The sequence below is a fragment of the Notamacropus eugenii genome, chromosome 2 (assembly GCF_028372415.1).
Source record: "Notamacropus eugenii isolate mMacEug1 chromosome 2, mMacEug1.pri_v2, whole genome shotgun sequence".
NCBI lineage: Eukaryota > Metazoa > Chordata > Mammalia > Diprotodontia > Macropodidae > Notamacropus > Notamacropus eugenii.
Window position 1 is genome coordinate 463623326 of NC_092873.1, and position 19269 is coordinate 463642594.

Here is a 19269-nt window from a genome sequence, read left to right on the forward strand (position 1 = left end):
ATGAGATGCTGAGGCCAGAGGTCATCCCTGGACCTCTGTCAAGTTGACCACGGGTTGCGAATCTTTCACTGAAAAGTACTAAAGAAAAGCACCCTTGGCTTCACCAGAAGCAGGACTGCAGCTGTTTCCTCTGCCAGCACTACTTGAAATGAGAAATGGACATTTGTACTGTAGGGAAAATAAAACATCAACAATTTGGATCACATTGATCCAAAACTGGTAACAATTAAGATATGGGTCAAACTCATTTATTCTGTACTCTCTATCAGCACAAAGCTTTCTGAGCAATGAATACTGTTAAATAGAGATTAGAAGGCAAATGTTACAAATTTGAAAGGTCACATTTTGGTAGGATCTATTTTCATTTAAACAAATGATGCACTAATTATAAAATATTCTAACATATGTGGCTATATGTATGTTTATATATATGTATATATGTCCTACATACATATCTCTCTATCTTTTTATCTATGTTTTAGGACCTCAACTAGATAAAGTTTTGCTAGGTGAAGAGCACTTGATGTATTTGAAATGTACAAAACTATTTTTCTATAAATATACTTTTGCTGATTCAGACTTAACTATCATCCTAATTAGTGGTTTTTACTATTTTTATAACAAATGGCTTAAAGATTTATGAAGGAATTTACCTGCATTATTTCTTGGATCTTTACAGTAACCCTTGGGATAGCTATTATAAGTATGACTATCTCCATTTAATACATGAGAAAACTGAGTCGCATAGACTTTATTTGATTTACCTACAGTAACATAGCTATTCAGTTTCAGAGGCATATTTTGAATATAGATCTTCCCAACTCCAAGTACAGTAACCTTTCCACTACATGATATTACCAATTTTTTTTTTTGAAAAGTGACCCCAATTAAAAGCAATCAACAGCAAAGGAATAAATTCAATGGACTCCTGTACATTGCCTTCCTTCGGTTCCAATTTAACTGGGTAGTTTATTTTCGATTCAATAACTGTTCTCCGAAAAGGAGGGCTCTGACTCTCACGTGTTATTAGCAAAAAATGAGAAATTTCAAGCTCCATTGTCAAGTTGCCCTCCAGATCTTTCATGTGTAATCACTCATCCTTTTCTGTAATCTTCCTCTCCAGTTCCCAGGATCCTTCTTTCAAACAACACTCTCAATTTGATTTCTCCTGTGAATTAATTCTGTTTCTCACTGTAGCTAAGGCAACAAGTTCCCAAACTTTTCTGCCCTTATGGTTGCTATCTTGACGCTTAGGTCTTCTATTCCTCCACCCACTTTCGAACTGCTCCTCTCCCCCACAGCATAAAACCACCTTTTGCTCCTCTCCCTCTCTCTTGTCTTGGTATCAGAAGACTCTGAAAGCACCCAAGTGGGAACAGATCTTCTATGATCACTCAAACTGAAAATGATCCCTCCTTCCTTTATATTTATGTGATGCTAAGTTTGAATTGCTCATATAACATTTTACCAAATGTTATAACATATAACATTTACCAAATACTATGTTGCATTATAGATAGTTCTGTATCTATTTAGCCTCCCCTACTGTGGGACAGTTAGCTGGCACAATAGATAGATTGCCAGACCTAGAGTCAGGAAGACTCATCTTGCTGAGTTCAGCCTCAGGCACTTATTAGCTCTGTGATTCTGGACAATTCACTTCACTGCTTGCCTCAGTTTCCCCCCTCTATAAAATGAGATGGAGAAAGAAATGGCAAACCACTCCAGTGGCTTTGCCAAGAAAGTCCAAAATGGGGTCACAAAGAGTTGGATATAACTGAACCACAAAAACTGAAAGAATGACTTCCTTGAAGGTAAAGACTGTCTTCTATAAACTTGTATCCCTCATAGCACTTAGATATAGCAGGAATTTATTAAATTCCACTTATTTTCATAGAATTAAAAGGGTCTTTAGAGGTCCTTTAGTCCAACCCTTCGTTTTATAGATGAGAAAATAGAAGCACAGAGACCTTCCCAGCCTCATCCAAGATGTCAATGATCATTAAGTGGTAGAGCCGAGATTCAAACCCAGGTCATTGGACATGGACTTTGGCTCTACATTACCACTTCTTTCATGCTTACTGTGGACTGGGCACAGTAAATAAACTAACAAACAGAATTCAAGTTTCTTTAAAATTCTAGTTCTGAAACCAGAGACTCTTGAACTATATATTTCAGTCCCTTTTGGGCTAACATCATAAAACCATACATGAGGAACTGAAAGGGACCCCCAGAGGTCAAAGCCAACCCTGCATTTTATATATGAGGAAACTGAGGCTGAATAAATTTAAGTGACTGGCATGAGGACACATAGATCAGAGTTGTAATATGAACCCAAATCCTCTGATTCCAGAGTAAGTAGTCTTTCTACCATCCCTGAGAGTCATCACATAAAACAAAAGCCATCGAGGAAACTTCCTTATGTGGGAACTCTCCATATCAATGAAATCAAAGGTGCATCTTCATTCTTCTACTCATTGCTTAATTGGTCCATCTACAACTCTGAGTCTCTATAACTGGGTTTCACTTGAGGTTTATTCACTTGATTAGATATGTCAACACTTTAGATTGCTTTTCTATTATACTATGTAAGGCAGTGCAAAATAGAGGAAGATACTCTAGAACTGGAATCCTTATAACAAGCCAAGGAAGGTAGTACAGGTATCCTCATTGTACTAATGAGTACACAAGTGAAATAACTGGCTCATGGTTACACAGCTAGTGTCACAGTCAGGATTCAAACGTAAGTCTTTTGACTCTACAGAACTCTGGAATTCCAAGGTTAGAAGAGATATCCAAGTCCCAACACCATAGGAGAACAAAGAATCTCTGTCTCTCTGGGGGAGGTAGGAAGGAAAGGAGGGAAAGGGAGGGAGGGAGGAAAGGAGGAGTGGTAGGGAAGAGAGAGAGAGAGATTGAGAATCTCAGACAAGTGGTTATCTAGCCTTTGTTTTGCTCTGGAGGTCTAACCTATACCTTCAAGGAGAAACCTACTGCCTGCCAAGGAAGTCTTCCATATTTAACTAGCTTTAAGTGTTAGGAAATTCAGTGCCTTTCCCACTACACTACAGAAACTAAGCTTTAGTTTCCTTGTTTGTAAGGCAGGTTTGTAAGTTCACTCCGGGATCACAGAATTGAGTTGGGATGGACCTCAGAAGTCATCCAGTCCAGTTCATATACAAAAGGAATCCTTACCTGACAAATGCTCATTCAGCCTCTTTTTGAAGACTTGGAGGAGGAAAAATCTACCATCTTTCAGGGCAGTCCCCTCTGCTTTTGGACAGTGTTAATTGTTAAGGTTTTCCTGAAACTGAATCTAAATTTGCCTTCTTGCAATTTCTACCCACTCGATGCTCCTATTTCTGGCCTTCTGGGCCAAACATAACCAGTCTAATCCCTATCCCAGATAATAACCTCTGCCATACTTGAATGTAGGCACCATATTCTCCCTGAGTCTGCTTATCCTCGGCTGCATGACACAAACCCAGGGTTCTTTGCCAACTTGGTTGCCTGTCTCTGGATGTTCTCCCGTTTATCATCATTTCTACCACTTTATTGCTCTGAGGAAAACATTTAGTAAAATTGTGGAGCATTCATATTAATGTGATACAACTATTTTAATAATGCATCCTTTGTGGTTTACAAAGCTCCTTATGTACAATCCCTCATTCCATTTGATCCTCATAATAACAGGTATTACCCCTATTTTACAGATGGGGAACTGAGACTCAGAGGTTAAGTGACTTGACTATGTGGATAGTAAGTGGCATAGCTAAGAATCAAATTCAGGCTTCATGACTTCTAATGGTCTTTCTGCTAAGCTGTACTGTCTGTAATTATTAGAGATATTGGTCCATGTGTTTTACAAATGGTGCTTAGCTCCATGAGCCTTAGCCTGCTGGACTTGCCAAGTTCTGGATATCAAGTACAAATCTTTTATGAACTTCATTGTTTCCAGTTTGTTGAACTATAATGCAACCATGGGATCATTTTAATCCTCAAAACCAAGAAAAGGAAGAAAATGAAGTTTATTGTTACCTCCTACAAGTTTATTCATGAGGTTTTAGTATGCTAACTGGAATTTTTTCCCCTTCTTGGTCTTGACATTCTAAAGATATGCATAGACACTCTGTGATCCTTGTCATATTCAGAGCTTTCTAGGAAGGTCATGCTACCAACTATAATTCAGCCAATATGGCCCCCAGCTGGAAGCAAATTCTATAATTCCAAACTGTCCCTGTTCTCTTATAGTAAACTGACTGCTAGTATAGTCTGAGTTGAATTTCTGGTTAAGAGATTTTTGTCCCACTAGCTAGCTAGGTCTTTTGATTAGTGTATTACTCTGCTAAAGTCAGGATTATATGTCTGATTGTCATAAAGTTTAGTAAAATGTATTCTGCTTCATGGCCAACCCCCTTCATTTGGTTGTCAGAAAGGGAACTGGGGGAAGAAAAGGTTCAAACTCATTCCCTGTATGGAAAAGCAACTCAAAGCTCAGACCATGAAGAGAGTAGGTTGGCAGCATAATTTTCATGGGCAATGGATGAGGCATTCTGTAAAGTCCATGAGATAACTAGGTGTATGTAAGGTTGAGTAATGCCTCCCTTATGACCCCTTCCATGTGACTTCCATTCTATTCATTTTCTCCTCACCACTGATCCCTCAACAATCTCATTTCCAAAGCAGTTGAAATGACACAATAAGGTGTTCTGACAGTTTATAGCCATTAATCTCCTTCGCCTTAGCACAGTCAGACGAAGTCAATCAGAAGGTGGCTCTAAAATAAAGTTGAAGTCTTGAAGAACACCGTTCTTCTTATGTGCTCACTCCTGGATGTTTCCAATCCATTCTTACAAGCATGTGAAATCCTGAATTAATGGGATATCTGACTGCAAAATTCAGTCTTAATTCTTCGATCTCTTCAACAGTGCTGAAGAATTAGATGACCTGTCTGGCTTTATGACAGATAGGACTTCTTTGTATGACAAAAGACTACTCCATTTTCCCCATGTGATCAAAGTAAACCAGTGTTGCCATGCTTTAAAGTGGGGTCTACTGAGGAAGTGATCTAATGGGACAGTTGAAAGCTTGTTACATGGTGATAGCACGGAAAAACTAGATGCTTAATGATACTATTAGCCAGTCTTCTTGGTAAGGGCTTGTATTAACACTTCAGTAATGATTACTGACTTCTCTTAAATGGGCACACTTGCAAACACAGGAATCAAGATAAAATCAGGAAAGCTGCCTTCACATTACTTGACCTTCAAGATCCTTTAAATGTTGGTTCTTTGCATATTATTGAATGCATTCAGAACACTACTATAACTACTTCTGAATGCACTCAATAGACCCCACCAATTTCAGAGACATGGGTAGTGAAAATCGCCAGGAAAATGGCATATTTCAATGAAAAGAATGTAATAAAAGCTAATGTAGGGATTACAGTTTCTCCTGGCAGCAAGAGACAGATTGACTCATGCCTTCCTTTCTTGGCTGAGGACTGAATGATGAGAGGCCAAACAGAGGCCTGATCCAAAGATTTATTTCATGCTAGGGAACCCTACGTTACAATGGTCAGTGGCAATAGGAATTTCTAGTGCTCCGTACAGAATGTCAAGTGTTATTATAGTTGATGTTCATACCTTGGCAAGGTTTAAAGGGGGATTTTCATTGCAAAGATTTCAACATTTTTTTGGTTGATGATGAGTTGTATACTTCCAGGTCTTTCCTTGATGCTGTTAATCTAGGTCAATACACCTTGAATTTACTTAGTCAACACCAGCTAATTCTACTTGAGATGATTTAGTCCAAAGTGACAGGGTAGCAAAGAAACAAGTGGGAAGTACTAAACCAGCTGGGATTAAGAAGTAAAATGGTTTAGACATGCTGTGACTCAACATTCATCATTCTGATCCTTTCCCCATGCTAATCTTTGAGGTCTCATTCCCTTCCCTTTTATTTGCAAAAATGTATGTTTATTTCTCCAAGGCCTCATACACATAAAACTTCAGTATAACTGAGATCTGAGGTCTGTCGTCCTTATTGCATGTGACCTCACAGGTTCATGAAATACAATCTGACACCATAGTCAAGATGACTCACCCAAAATTCAGTAAACTATGAATGTGGTGGATCAGGTGGTGGGGGAAGGTAAAGAAATATTTCAGATGTGCAGAAACCCAGACATGCCAAGGCTGTTGCCATCACTTTCTTCCCACCAAATAGGCTGGAGAGCAGAATGGATGGCAGTGGGATTCAAAGGAGGAAAAGAAAGCAATTCTGTCACCTTGGCACAAAATAATTTGATAATAGAAGAACTTCACTTTAAAAAAAAAAGGAAGAGAAAACTTTTTAAGAATCAGTCATCCAACTTTTAAAACCACAATAGAACAAAAGACCTAGCTAGGGACATTTATAGTTTCTGAACACTCTGCATCTCCATGAGGCTCAGGGAAGGGCAATGCTAGTTAGGGCACCTTTGTTGTCGTTCATCCTTAATTTTTGAAGAGGACCAATGACATCATGGGGTTTTGTCTTGACTTGGGTGTGAATTGAATATAAGTGCGTGGGAGGATGGTGCCCAGCCAGTGCAAAAACTCTACCCACTCCACAGAGGAGACATTAGCTATGGTGGGAGGAGACACAAGTGTTCTTATAAATGCTTTATAATGTAAAAAGTGGGCTGGGAAGAAACACAAAACTTGTACCACGAATAGCCTTTCCACCTTCTGGTCCCCCAACAAACCCACACTTAGAAAATATTGTCTCTTCCCAACCCCCATCCCCAGTCATGGGGTCAATAGGGTTCCATGCATAGAGAAATTAGCAAGTTTACATTATAAAGAGTTCTCTGGGATGTAAACAGCTAGAGAGGCAGAGAAAGGTTTTTTCTACAACCACTACATTAAACATATATGTTTGTAAAAAACATACATGAAGACATGTGGGTCCCTTCTGATGTAAGCCTCTCAGGTTTTCTGAATTGATGGATAGAGCAGCTCCCATTGAGAATTCAGCTATAAGTCAAACATTCCTGCTGAGGAAAATGACCTTTCTGGAAACTTAATGACAGCCTTTTAGAGGACTGGTAAGAATGCATTCTGGGTAGTTAGGGTGGCAGTGATGCTAAGTCTTTTGATGTTGTGCCTCTGCTTATATCATTGCTATCAAGACTGACCCAACACTTACCAAGCTATAGCTTTCCCAGGAGTATAAAAAGGACAAAGTTCAACATTAGAAGCATATTTCTAGGATGGAGGCAGATGTAAGAACTAGACTATCAGAATGATAAATGCAATCAGGACTGTATCAAGTTAGAATACAGGAATGGGAGTTGGATCTCTAGGGAGAGACATGTTTGAAAAGCCACCAATGAATTTTCCAATTGGCCCAATGCCCCTGATATTTAGTCCCCCAAGTAAAAAACAAATTCAATAATTTTCTTTAACATTCTGTTTCTATGTCTCTCTACACGGAGATGAGAGCGGCCAATTCTACCAAGATGCCAAGAGAGCTGAATTCTCCAGTGTTTTTAATGAGAAAAGTAAAGAAGGAGGGATAGAGGAAAAAGGGAAAGGAGAGGAGAAGGGAGAGGACAACATAGCAGAAATTCAAAGCACCAGAGCATGAGTATGAGCAAGAAAAGTAAGTAATTTTTGTGGAAGAGGCAGAGTTACTAGGGTATCATCAATGGAAAAAGAGTGAAGAGGAAGGTGCAGTATGAGGCAGTTCAGTGAGCAGAGGAAAGGGGAAAAGGAGCAAAGAAGCCAGATAGTATGAGTTGATAGTGAAAGGGAAAGATACCTCAAGAGAAAAAGAGAAGGGAGAATGTTTAGAAGGTGGCACACTAAAGGCAAGTAATGGATTATAACTCATAATCCATCAAGTGAGCTTGAGCCCCAGACCCTAATGGAGCCCTGTGGCCCCCTGAACTGTACCTGAACTGAGGACCAACAGAGAGGACTTCAGGCTTCAGGGCTGTTATTCCCTCCCCTGCCACCAACTCTAAAGCCATCACCGCCATGTTTCAAAGGGCACAAAGAAAGAACAAGACACATGACAAACTCACAGCACATGGTGCCTCTAGTATCAGCTCTCCTGAGGAGAGACAGTATGATATGAATACCGGTCATTCAGAGGGCTCCCTCTAAAACTGGCCCTCCCATCCCAGCCCCCTTTGACCCACTGTACATTCATACATCTCAGTTTACATATAGGACATGTCATATTTCCAAACAGTAGAAAAGATCCAGTGTCAACTATTAGAGACCAGACCATGATAACATTCAATAATTTGCACAGTACTGCATGCTTTATGTGTCAATATAGTCTCATTTTCTGCATCCAGACTCTATGTAATCGTGTAAAATTGCTCTTAAAAGCAGGCATAGGCTTTTTCATTTTTGTCCCTTCTTGTGTTTGTTAAATTGAATTTCCTTGTGTCTCCTATTTTTTAAAGAACAACAAATTACTTTGCTTAGCCAGAACCTGAGAGAAGAGTATGTACTGTGAGTAATATAAGCAAATGATTTGTATATTTGGTAGAGAGAAGGTGTAGGAGGTCCTACTCCTATGTCTCACTTTACAAGTATATTGATAGGTTTTAATTCAGAATTACAACAGAAGGATATTTTTAAAAAATCTTGAAGAAAGAGGTTCTTAACCCCTTTTGTGTCATAGACCTCTCTGGCAGTCTGGTGGAGGGTATGATCCATTTTCAGAATAATAACAGATAAAACATATAGGATTACAAAGGAAAACAATCATGTCAAAATAGTCATCAAACTATTATAAATGTAAAAAAGAAAAATCCCCCAAACAAACAACTTCATGGATCCCAGTTTAAGAACTCTTGTTTTAAGGGAATACTGATCTCTTATAAAAGTCAAAAGTTAGTAGTACCAGCAGGTAGATACTGGACTTCTCTGTGGGGAAGGTGAAAGGAGCTAGAAGAGAGAATTACTGGACAGAGCTGGAAAGAGTATTGGACTTTGGATTCAGAAGACCTAAGTCTCAGGTCTGGTTCTGTCACTAACTACCCAGACAAACTTGTGCAAGTAAATTCCCCTCACTGAGTTCTTTTATGTTTACAATGGGAGGCCTGACTAAGGTCACTTCCAGCTCCAATAGGCTATGATTCTAAGTCTATGCCAGAGATCACCATGCTATAAAGAACAGGGCAGGTACTTAGAGGAAAATAGGAATTTAAGTGGAATTTCTTTGGGAAAAACTCATCTACTTATTGAAGGGAAATTTATAATGGGATGACAACTGTTTTTAGTTGGCTCTGATTGTTTCCTCATGGAAATATTGGAAAAATGGAATTATTTTGACTGTTGATTCGGCTGTCACTAATAGTTCAGTTTCTCTTTAGCGGACTTAGGGAGATGGTCTAACCATTGTGATGTATTTCTTCAATTCTAGGAGCCCATTTTCCCTTCAGTTTAGATCATTCGTCTTAGAACTTTCCTATCAAGGACAGCCAAGGTGCAATAACTTCAAGGACATGGGATAGAGTGCTGAAGTGTGGGCTCTGCTACTTATTGTAAAACCAGGGGCATTTTGCCCCTCTAGACCTCAGTTTCCTCATTTGTAAAGTAAAGAGTTTGGACCAATGAGTCCTAAGATCCATTCCAGATTTCAATCTTGTTGAGATAGAAATCTAGACACATCTAATATTTAGAGCACCCCTGTCCTCCCAAGCACCCAGATTCATGATCTCATTGTTATCTCCAACTACTCACTCTTACTTATCCTACACATAAAATCAGCTGTTAAATTTTATCTTTTTAAAATTTCACATTTCCTTTATATACTTTCCTCGTTACTCACTTAGCTACATCTCTAATTCAGACCCCCATTACCTCTTACCTGGATTATTATAAGAGCCTTCTAATTGATTCTCTGCCTCGAGCCTCTCCTCTCTCCAATTCATCTACCTCACAGTTGCCAAACAGATTTTCCCAAAGCCCAACTCAGATCCTTTCTCTCTCTCTCTCTCTCTCTCTCTCTCTCTCTCTCTCTCTCTCTCTCTCTCTCTCTCTCTCTCTCTCTCTCTTCCTCTCTCTCTCTCTCTCTCTCTTTCTCTCTCTCTCTCTCTCTCTCTCTCTCTCTCTCTCTCTCTCTCTCTTTCTCTCTCTCTCTCTCACACACACACTCGCGCACACACACACACACACACACACACATTCCATATCGACTTCGATCTCTTCTTTCTGGTAAATTCCAATGGTTCTTTATTATCTCCAATATAAAATATAACTAACGCTGCCTGTACCCTGGCCATCACCCTCAACCTTCTCATTCTCATCAGGCTCTGCATTATCTTCCCCAGTTAGACTCTAAGCATAGACTGTCTTGCTTTCTTCCATTTGTATCCCTAGCACTTAGCATAGCACCCAGTAGAGGATATACTCTTATTAAATGCTTGATCATTCATTATCATTTATCCATTCATTGTTAGGCATTTAAAGATCTTCACAATCTGGTCCCTTCCTATCTTGCTAGGAATCATAAACTTTGCTGCCCTCCATGTAATTCTACAATGCAGCCTCCCTGGTCCACCTGCTATACCACCTTGGGGGTATTCCCCTGCCTTGGCCTTATACTGACTCACCCAATGCCAAGAATGTTCTCCCTCCTCACCATAGTCTCTTAGAATCTCTGACTTCTTTCAAGAAGTTCAGATGTCATCTTCAGGAAGATGTTCCCAGTCTCCTCAGCTCCTCTGCTAGAACTTTCTCTTCTAAGACTATCTTCTATCAACTCTCTACATATCTTGTACATGACTGTTTTTTCACATGTTCTCGACTGCGAGCTCCTTGAGAATAGCGACTGGTTTTGCCTTTCTTCATATACCCAATTTGTAGCATTGTGTTTAGTGCATGAAAAGTGCTTGACAAATATTTACTGATTGATTGGGAAAGGGATCTAGGGCTTGAATGGATCTCAGGGATCAGCTAGTTAGTTCATCTACCTTCCTTTTACAAATCAGGAATTTGTCCACAAGGAGTGGAATAACTTGGTCATGCAGATCCTAAACAGAAGTGTGGCCTAAAATCCATTGTCTTCTGACTTTAGGCCTAGTGCTTTTTCCAGTGAACCACAATGTCACTATTATGATTTTCTTCTTGTCCTGGACTCCATTTAGAAACATTATTCCTCAGTCCCTTTGCCTAAAGACTCCTAAAATAGTGATAAAATGCTTTTTCCCTTTGACTAGTAAACTATGAGGTGGTGTTTTGGGGAAAGAGTGAGTTGGAAAACGAAATGTGGGTAGGTTATTTAGTAGTGTGGACCTTGGAGTGTGGGAATGGTACACAAGGGAGGTACACAAATGCTGTCTGGAACTAACCATAGTCAGTAAACACTAATGGGTAGAGAAAGGTTCTTTGTTTCTTGGTTCTGAGAAACATCCTCCAAAGAACAGTGTAGGCAGGGTCTGAGTAGCACCTAAAGCTGCCACTTCAGCCTGCCACTAGGAGAATCCCGAACAGTATGCTCCCAAACTATGGAAATGAGCCAGATCAACCTCCAGCCTAATGAATTATTCAACAGTTAAACTACTGAGGTCAAGAATTCCTCCTAATGTGGGGGCTGTCCTAAGGTCAGAGCTATTTCTTAGCTTGAGTAAAAGCTCAACCGCAGAGTTCATATTCCCCAATAGTAATTTAAGCTTCTAAAGTACTCTTTTTACATCAATTCTGTCAGGTAAGTAGCACAAGTATTATTACCCCCATTTTACAGATGATGGTTCTGAGACTCTGGGTCACACAGTAAGAAAGTGGTGGAGTTCATTTTTTTAACTTGAATTTGAGATGCTGTTCTAAACCACCCTGTACAGGCTGCCTCTAAGGTGGAGGTGAGGCTATTAGAAAGAAGCATCTGCTTCATTAATAGAGGTTTCTGAGGCTGAATGCAGGGGTAGAAGAGGTCAAAAACATGAACCTCAGAGATGTCAAATTGGACAGAAGGACTGATCCTTCTGACACCTTAAACTTGAAAAGGGAAAATCTAAGGAACTATTATCAAAGAGTCTAAGTTAGAAGGAACTTACTAGTCAAACCTGCACCTTGGCAATATGCTGTCCCCCTATAATGTTTCTGTCAAGTGGTTATCTAATCACCACCTGAAACTCTCTGGTGAAAGGGAGTTTATAGGGTATTGAAAAATATATTCTACTTTTTGATATTTCTAATTATTTCAAAGCTTTCATATGTTCACAGAATCATAGACTCAGCTCAAAGAGACCTGGAGTCCAATGCCCTCATTTTACAGGTATTTTCTCCTATTGAGTCAAAATCTTCCTTTTTTCCTCTTCCACATTAGCCCTTCAAATACCTGAAGACAGCTATTTATCATGTCCTTCCTTTCTTAAAGGGAGGCTATGGAAGGGTCTCCAGTATCCTTGTAATACTCCACTAGATAAGCTCTAGCTTGTTAGTGCCCTACCTAAAATGGGACTTCCTTGACTGAACATGGTATTCCAAATATGATTGGAGCAGAGTACTGTGGGTCTATCACCTCTTTAGTCTTGGACATTATGTTTCCATAGCAGACTATAACCAAAAGAGTGGTCCTAAATGTCATCTACTCTTTCTATTTTATGGTCATCTCTGGACATAGAGTTATGGAGGAGGTACTAACACCCCTAGCTTCCACTTACAGTCCATAGGATCCTAGATTGATAGCTGGGAGGGACTTTAGAGGTCATCCAATCCAATCTTATTTTAGAGGTGAAGAAGTTGAAGGCTAGAAAGGTCATGAAACTTGCCCAAACTCACAGATGCAGTGAGGGTCAAAGCCAGGATTTGATTACAGGTCTTCTGACTCCAAATACATCCTGGAATACCCTCACTTCCAATTAGTTTCAATTAAGGATGAGATTTCAGTGTTAGAACTCAGTATCAGTAGGTTAAAGAAATCATTCGTTACTAAAACTGAACAACGTTTGGAGAAAAAAAATACTTCAGGACTTTGATAAATACTGTTCAGTCTCTTTGTAGTTCTACACCACTTTCCTAAATTAATTGCCAAGGTAAGTTGGAGGAGCTCTCCTTTTCAAGACTGAAAAACAAACAAACAGGATACTCAAATATTCACTTAGTTTTTGACTGAAGACCTTTTTCAGTAAACCCAAACCAATTAGCTCCCAACACAGTCCATTCTACTTCTGGATAACTCAACTTATATCCAGTCTAAATTTGTTTCGCCACACGTCTTCTATTTTCCCTCCAAATTCTTCTTACAACTTCTTTCATTTCTAAGAATCACAGGGCTTAAAAGGACCATGAAAGGTCTTCAAATCTGCTAGAAGTTGTGCTAAGGCTCAGTCAGGAGCAGAATAAATTAGGTCACATAATAAGAGCCATTTTGTGAACAGAGCTCTTTTTGGGTTGAGACCAGAAGATTCCTCTTCTGATCCCACCTCCCTGGAGGAAAGGAAGGCAGGGAATAGACCCCAAAAAGGAGAAAGCCACTTACGCCAAAGCAAAGGCCACCAGTGCCCCGACTACCACCACAAAGTCTAGGATATTCCACAGGTCTCGGAAGTAAGATCCATCCTGCAGGATCAGGCCCTGGTCTATCATCTGCAAAGGAAAATTGTGAAATTCACTGGAAAAATTCAAGCTGGTTCTAAAATGAACAGGGAAAAGAGTGATACTTGTTCTGAGTCTTGGGCTACTAGGCCATGTCCTCAATACCGCCAGGGTCTCCACTGGCCTTATTTCAGTGACTAGCAAGAGGTCTATGAGAATACTAAAGACAAGGAAAAAGGGGTCCTTTCAAATAACAGTATAGGGAGGGATTATAACCTTAGGTCCAGGTTGGCCTAGAGAGGGAACATAACCAAAATACTTCACTGTCAAGAAAAATTACCTTGTTTCTCCATCTATTTATGCCCCAAGACCTACTGGTTCCCAGACTTGGAAAAGCCCAGATAGGCAGCAGCCTAGACATTAAGTTACTGGGGAACAAGTTGGAAGTAAAGAAATATATGTAGCGATAAAAACTCCCTACTTCCTCTACCCCTTAGGGATTATGGATGGATGACTAGGGGGAACAAGGATAGTTATTCTTTGCTGTCTTTTACTTCTTTTTCTTTCTTCAGTGCTTAGCACATTAACTGGTACATAGCAGGTACTTACATGTTTGTTAATTGATACATTGATAGTTGTGGTTGGATAAAGCTTTGAGTAGGATAGGTTTTATCCATTTTGCTAATCTTCTTTGGACTAGATCTTTAAGGCTCCTTTCTGGCATGAGTAACCTAAGACTTTATGTACTGGCCCCAGTAAACTAGAAAAGAGGGTATATCCATTCAAACTCCATGCACAGATCCTGCCAAAAGAGGTTGCATGCCTTGCAACTTTCAGATTTGACTCTACCTGGAATACAGGTAAAGTATGAGCTACTGTAGGCAAACTGAGACCTGGTCATGACATAACTATTAAGAACCCTCGAAAAGACTGCCTAGAATCTTTTCTGACATTCATTTTTCTACCTTTCCCTGAGAGAGGGAGTTTGTACTTGGGTCAAAGACAATTTGGCATATGATACAGACATTGCCAAGGGAAGAAAAGGAACTCCCTCCTATGTTGTCTTCTTGATTATGAACATTGTACCTATATCATGCCACATAGGTGTATATCTCTGCTATTTTTAATTACCCACAAGAAAATACATATTTATTGCCCTTCATTTCCTCTTAAGTAGTTCCCCCAGTCCCTTTCTTCTATCTTCTTGGCAAAAATGAATGAGCAAAATAAGTCTGGTCCTACGTCAAGAAGGTTGTCTGGAATTGCATACAGTTTCTTATGTATAAAATGAATAGATCGATGATAGAGAAGTGATTATGAGGGTCATTATGTCAGTTCCTTCAATGGCTAGCACAACTGGGGCAAGTTCAGAATTAGAAGAATAAACATGGGGCTTGTACTCAAGCCCACAACTTGACTTTCCACTTTACCCACCCAACAGTATTGAACCCTTAGGGAGCTTCTTCTTTCTTTCAAGATTCTCACCTTTATCACCATCTCAAAAGTGAACACACCAGTGAAAACATAGTCAAAATACCTCAGGACCTGCAAAATAAGCCAGTAAAAATTTAAGGGCAGAGATGAGCTTTGATCAGCAGCATAAAAAGGCTCACCTATAGCTACTTACACGTTCCCACGTATACCCCCACACATCTTCAATTGTTTGTACTATGGAGCAGTGGTTTAGAACTATTATCTTACAGAAAGAGATGAAAATTAAATGGCATAGTCTTCCCTGGGATCATAAAAACCTAAGCATTGTCCTCTCCTCATCCAGAAATTCAGAGCTGAAAGTAACTTCAGAAACCATTTAATCCAATGCATAACTCTTTAAGAATGTTTCCTACAACATACCTGAGAAGTGATCATCAGCATTTGCTTGAAGACCTCCAAGGCGAGAAAACCCATCACACATCTCAAGCCAGCCTCTTCCATTTATAGATAGTTCTAATTGTTAAAACATTTCTCTTTCATTAAGCTTTCCCTTTCATTTTCATTTCATTTCATTCCCCTTTCATTGGCTCCGTGAAACTTAAACACTTGTTCCTAGTTCTGCCCTCTGAGGCCAAGTAGAACGAGTCTAATTCCTCTTTAAATATTTATAGGTATCAGAAATTTCATATAAATAGAAACTTCATATTGTTTTCATGCAGCTTAGATTAAGAACCCCTGTTCCAGAATTTTCCCAGGAATCCAAGTGAAGGCCAGCATCCTATAGTTTGCAAACACATCCTATATTTGGAATAACCTGTGATCTGCTCCACAACTTCAGTAATTCTGCTGTTCTTATAATTTTTCACAGATTATTGTCATTGATTCTTCAGTCTTTTAGCACTCTCTCACCTAGTGACCTGTATTTATTGAAGACGGCTAGGTGATGTAGAACTCAAACCAACACTTTCCTCTTTGTTGTTTTTGGCTTTCATTACCAAGCTCGGCACATTTTGAGCGCCACATTCCTGACACTTGTTTCATATTATGTCATCATGAAGCAAATGACCTTTATTATCTGTTGTACATATTTTGAAAAACTAAGTTAGTCCAAGAGTTCTCTGTGCATGAACATCAATCTCTTTAGACAACTCCCCTTTTCCTCCTCACTGAAATTGTTTCATTTTATATCTTTAGAATGGCATCTTTAAGATAAAATTTCTGCCTTTTATTTCTCTTAAAGCTTCAAAGTCTGTTCTTCCAATATCTAGGATGTATACGAGACTATGTGCAGGTTTCCTTTCCTTTTTAGTCAGATATTTTCAACTTCAGTGGTCACCTATACCCAAGGGTTACATTATTTGTATCCCAAGCAACCAGTTCCTCAATAGTGATAAAAATCAGATTCAAAAATTTCCCTTGATTATTTCAACTTTCTGAAGAATGAAATTATCATTAAGGAAGAAAAAATGCTACTATAAATATTTTGGTGAATATAGGGACTTTCTCCTTGTCAATGACCTCTTTAGGGTCTATGTCTAACAGAGGAATCTGCATCAAGTGGTATGGGCATTTTAGTCACTTTATTTGCATAACTGCAAATAGCTTACCAGAGTGGTTGTACTGATTCACAGTTCAACCAGCAACATACTAGTGAGCCTGTCTTTGCACAGTAACTCCAACACTAACTATGCCTATTTTTTGTCATCATTGTCAATTTTCTGCGTATAATATGAAAAAATGTTTCAGTCTTCATTTCTCTTAGTATTAATGATTTATAACATCCTTTTATATGGGTATTAATAGTTTTCAGTTTCATTCAAACCCTTTTCCTCTCAACCTAGATGCATTTACTTTGTGCAGAAACTTTTCAGTTTTATGGAATCAAAAGTATCTATTTTATCTTTGGTAATTCCCTTTATATCTTGTTTGGGTAAGAATACATCAACCCATAGTTATGAAAGGAATATGAGCTGTTTCTCTTTTAATTTTTTAAATTGTATCATCTTTAATATTCAGGTAACATGTCCATTTTGAAATGTGATCTATAATATAAAATGTTAGTCTAAGCCAGAATGCTTCCCAGTTTTCCCAGAAGTTTCTGTCAACCAGGGAGTTCTTTCCCAAGCAATTTATATTTTCTGGTTTATCAAACACTAGGTTATTGAGTTCCATTCTCTGTTCCCTTTTAAATAAATTATGTCTTTCCAGTGCCAGAGTCTAATCATAGATCTCATCTCAACCTGCTCCCTTACATTAGAATCTTTATAGCTCATCTTGCTTGATACTCAAACTTTGTGTATTTATGTATAGCCATCCAGGTTTTTTGCTGTTTACTTTCTTGGATTTTCTGTCCTCTGAGTTTCTGTTTGCCCCTACTACTGTTGTCTTCTTGTATAATAGCTACTCTTTATTGTATTTAACTTGGTGTATATTTGTAGAAGCTTTCTCCTTTCCTTTTTTAAAGATCTTTTTGATTAAATCTGATATACTCCAGGCAAATATATTATTACCAGACCTAAAGAGATACAATCCTGTCCTTAGCAATAGCCTATCACTCTCATATTTTATTCTGTGGTCAAAAAAGTCAAATTCCATTCTCAGGCACTATCTTTCTAAAGAGTCCTTCCCTGCCAAAATCTACCTTCTGAAAGCCATGATTTAGATCAGAAGCAGTGAATGAAACATTGTCTTTGCCCCTGAGGGCTTCAGTTTCTTGTCCAACACTTGCTAATATTCAGTAATGCTTTCTCAATTTCTTCTTGCAGCAGTTTGTGTGGCCCCATGAATGACTACAAGTAGGTAGTAACCATCCAGTCTGATAGGTGCTGGATAGCTAGTTGTCTGTCACAGCTAGGATACATTCCCTGGGAAGACAATACATCTTTCTACTGTTGCCACACAACATAAATGTATGTTTGTACCTCTTGGCAGAGAGTAACCAACCACCACTATTTGTTTCTTCTTACTGGATGGTTCTCCCTTGACAGACCCTATATACTTACGTCAACATTCCTGGAGAATAAACAGCTACTTTCTTCTCAGAGTAGATATACCTGTCTTTTAGCTTCAGATATTCAGGAGTACTCCTTCTTCCCTTTCTCCTCTTTGTGATAATTTTTAACTTTACAAACTCCTTAAACATTTGGTCATAAGTCTCCTGATTTTTTCATAGCCTTTTTCAGACTGAAGTCCATTTCTTTTTAGAAGAACATCTCATTCTCCAAGGCATTAGCTTCTTGGGTATGAAATGACTCACCTTCATTATCTCCTCTATTCCTGCCTAGTTAAAGTCCCTGAGATCTATATTATTTCTAACTCTGACCTATTCTTTTCTATTTCCAGATGTTTACTCATACACACAGATTTCTGTGCTGGACTCATGTCTTGCCCCACTGATGGTCACTTGCTTCCTCCAAACACCTGAAAGCTCTGTATTGCAGCCTAATCACAAAAAATAATCTCCGTGTGATCCTGAGAAGCTATAAGCCATAGTGTTCTGTGATTAAAGGGTATTAACAAAGGCCAGGGATATAAGCAGTTCTCAATATTTTATTCCCACTGATTAATCTTTTAAATTGCCAAGTCTTTTTCCTTTATCTGTCCCCCAGGGCTTCTGGAAAGGGATGTGGGGTGAGGAGGAGAGAAAAGGAGGAGAGGATAGGAGAAAAGAGTGAACATGAAGAATGGCACCCCAAGTTTAGGAAAGGGTTGGTGAGCAGTTCCCATTCACCCACTTTGTTCCGCTCTGAGTTGGTCAGGACAGGATCCTCAGCAGCCAAGGCGATGCTGCTAGCTGCAATAACCAGAAGGATGCACATCTCAAAGTAGCGTAGATTCACAATGTAATGGCATGCCCTTCGAATCCTGTGGGACAGCCAAATCACCAATGAGCTGGCACCTCGCTCTAGCCCTTCCCCTTGGCTCCCCAGACTCTAGGCCCCTTCATTGGACTGGATTTTTGCCAACATGAAGCACAAGGGAACACAATTTAATTTCCCAGACGCCACCTTTCATTTAATGCCTCAGTGGGAGAAAGCAAACAGATTGGTTAGAGGCTGCAGTATGCCAGCCAAGACATGAACTCTGTGTAAGCATGTCTGAGCCTTCTTAGACATCGGAAGCCAGTGGGAGTAAACTCCGAATGTCTGGATGTGCTGACCCCTACTTAGTCTTGATTTTCAGCCTTCAATGCATTCCTCATTCTTTCTTGCTTCTAAGCACTACTTAGGTTGGTTCTAGTCTATAAATTGTTTAATTCTACAAGTCAACTAATGAACAAATGACATTTTCTCTT

General features: G+C 39.2%; 1 protein-coding gene across 8 annotated transcripts in view; it reads right to left on the reverse strand.

Moving 5' to 3' along the window:
- Window positions 1-19269, reverse strand: part of CACNA1E (calcium voltage-gated channel subunit alpha1 E) — a 412651-nt gene that overhangs the window by 83480 nt on the left and 309902 nt on the right. For all 8 annotated transcript variants that reach the window (XM_072648472.1, XM_072648471.1, XM_072648470.1 and 5 more), the window contains 3 exons: window positions 18710-18839; window positions 15027-15086; window positions 13486-13592 (listed from right to left, as the gene is read on the reverse strand). In XM_072648472.1, the coding sequence (XP_072504573.1) occupies window positions 13486-13592; window positions 15027-15086; window positions 18710-18839 (297 nt within the window). The remainder of the gene's footprint in view (window positions 1-13485; window positions 13593-15026; window positions 15087-18709; window positions 18840-19269) is intronic.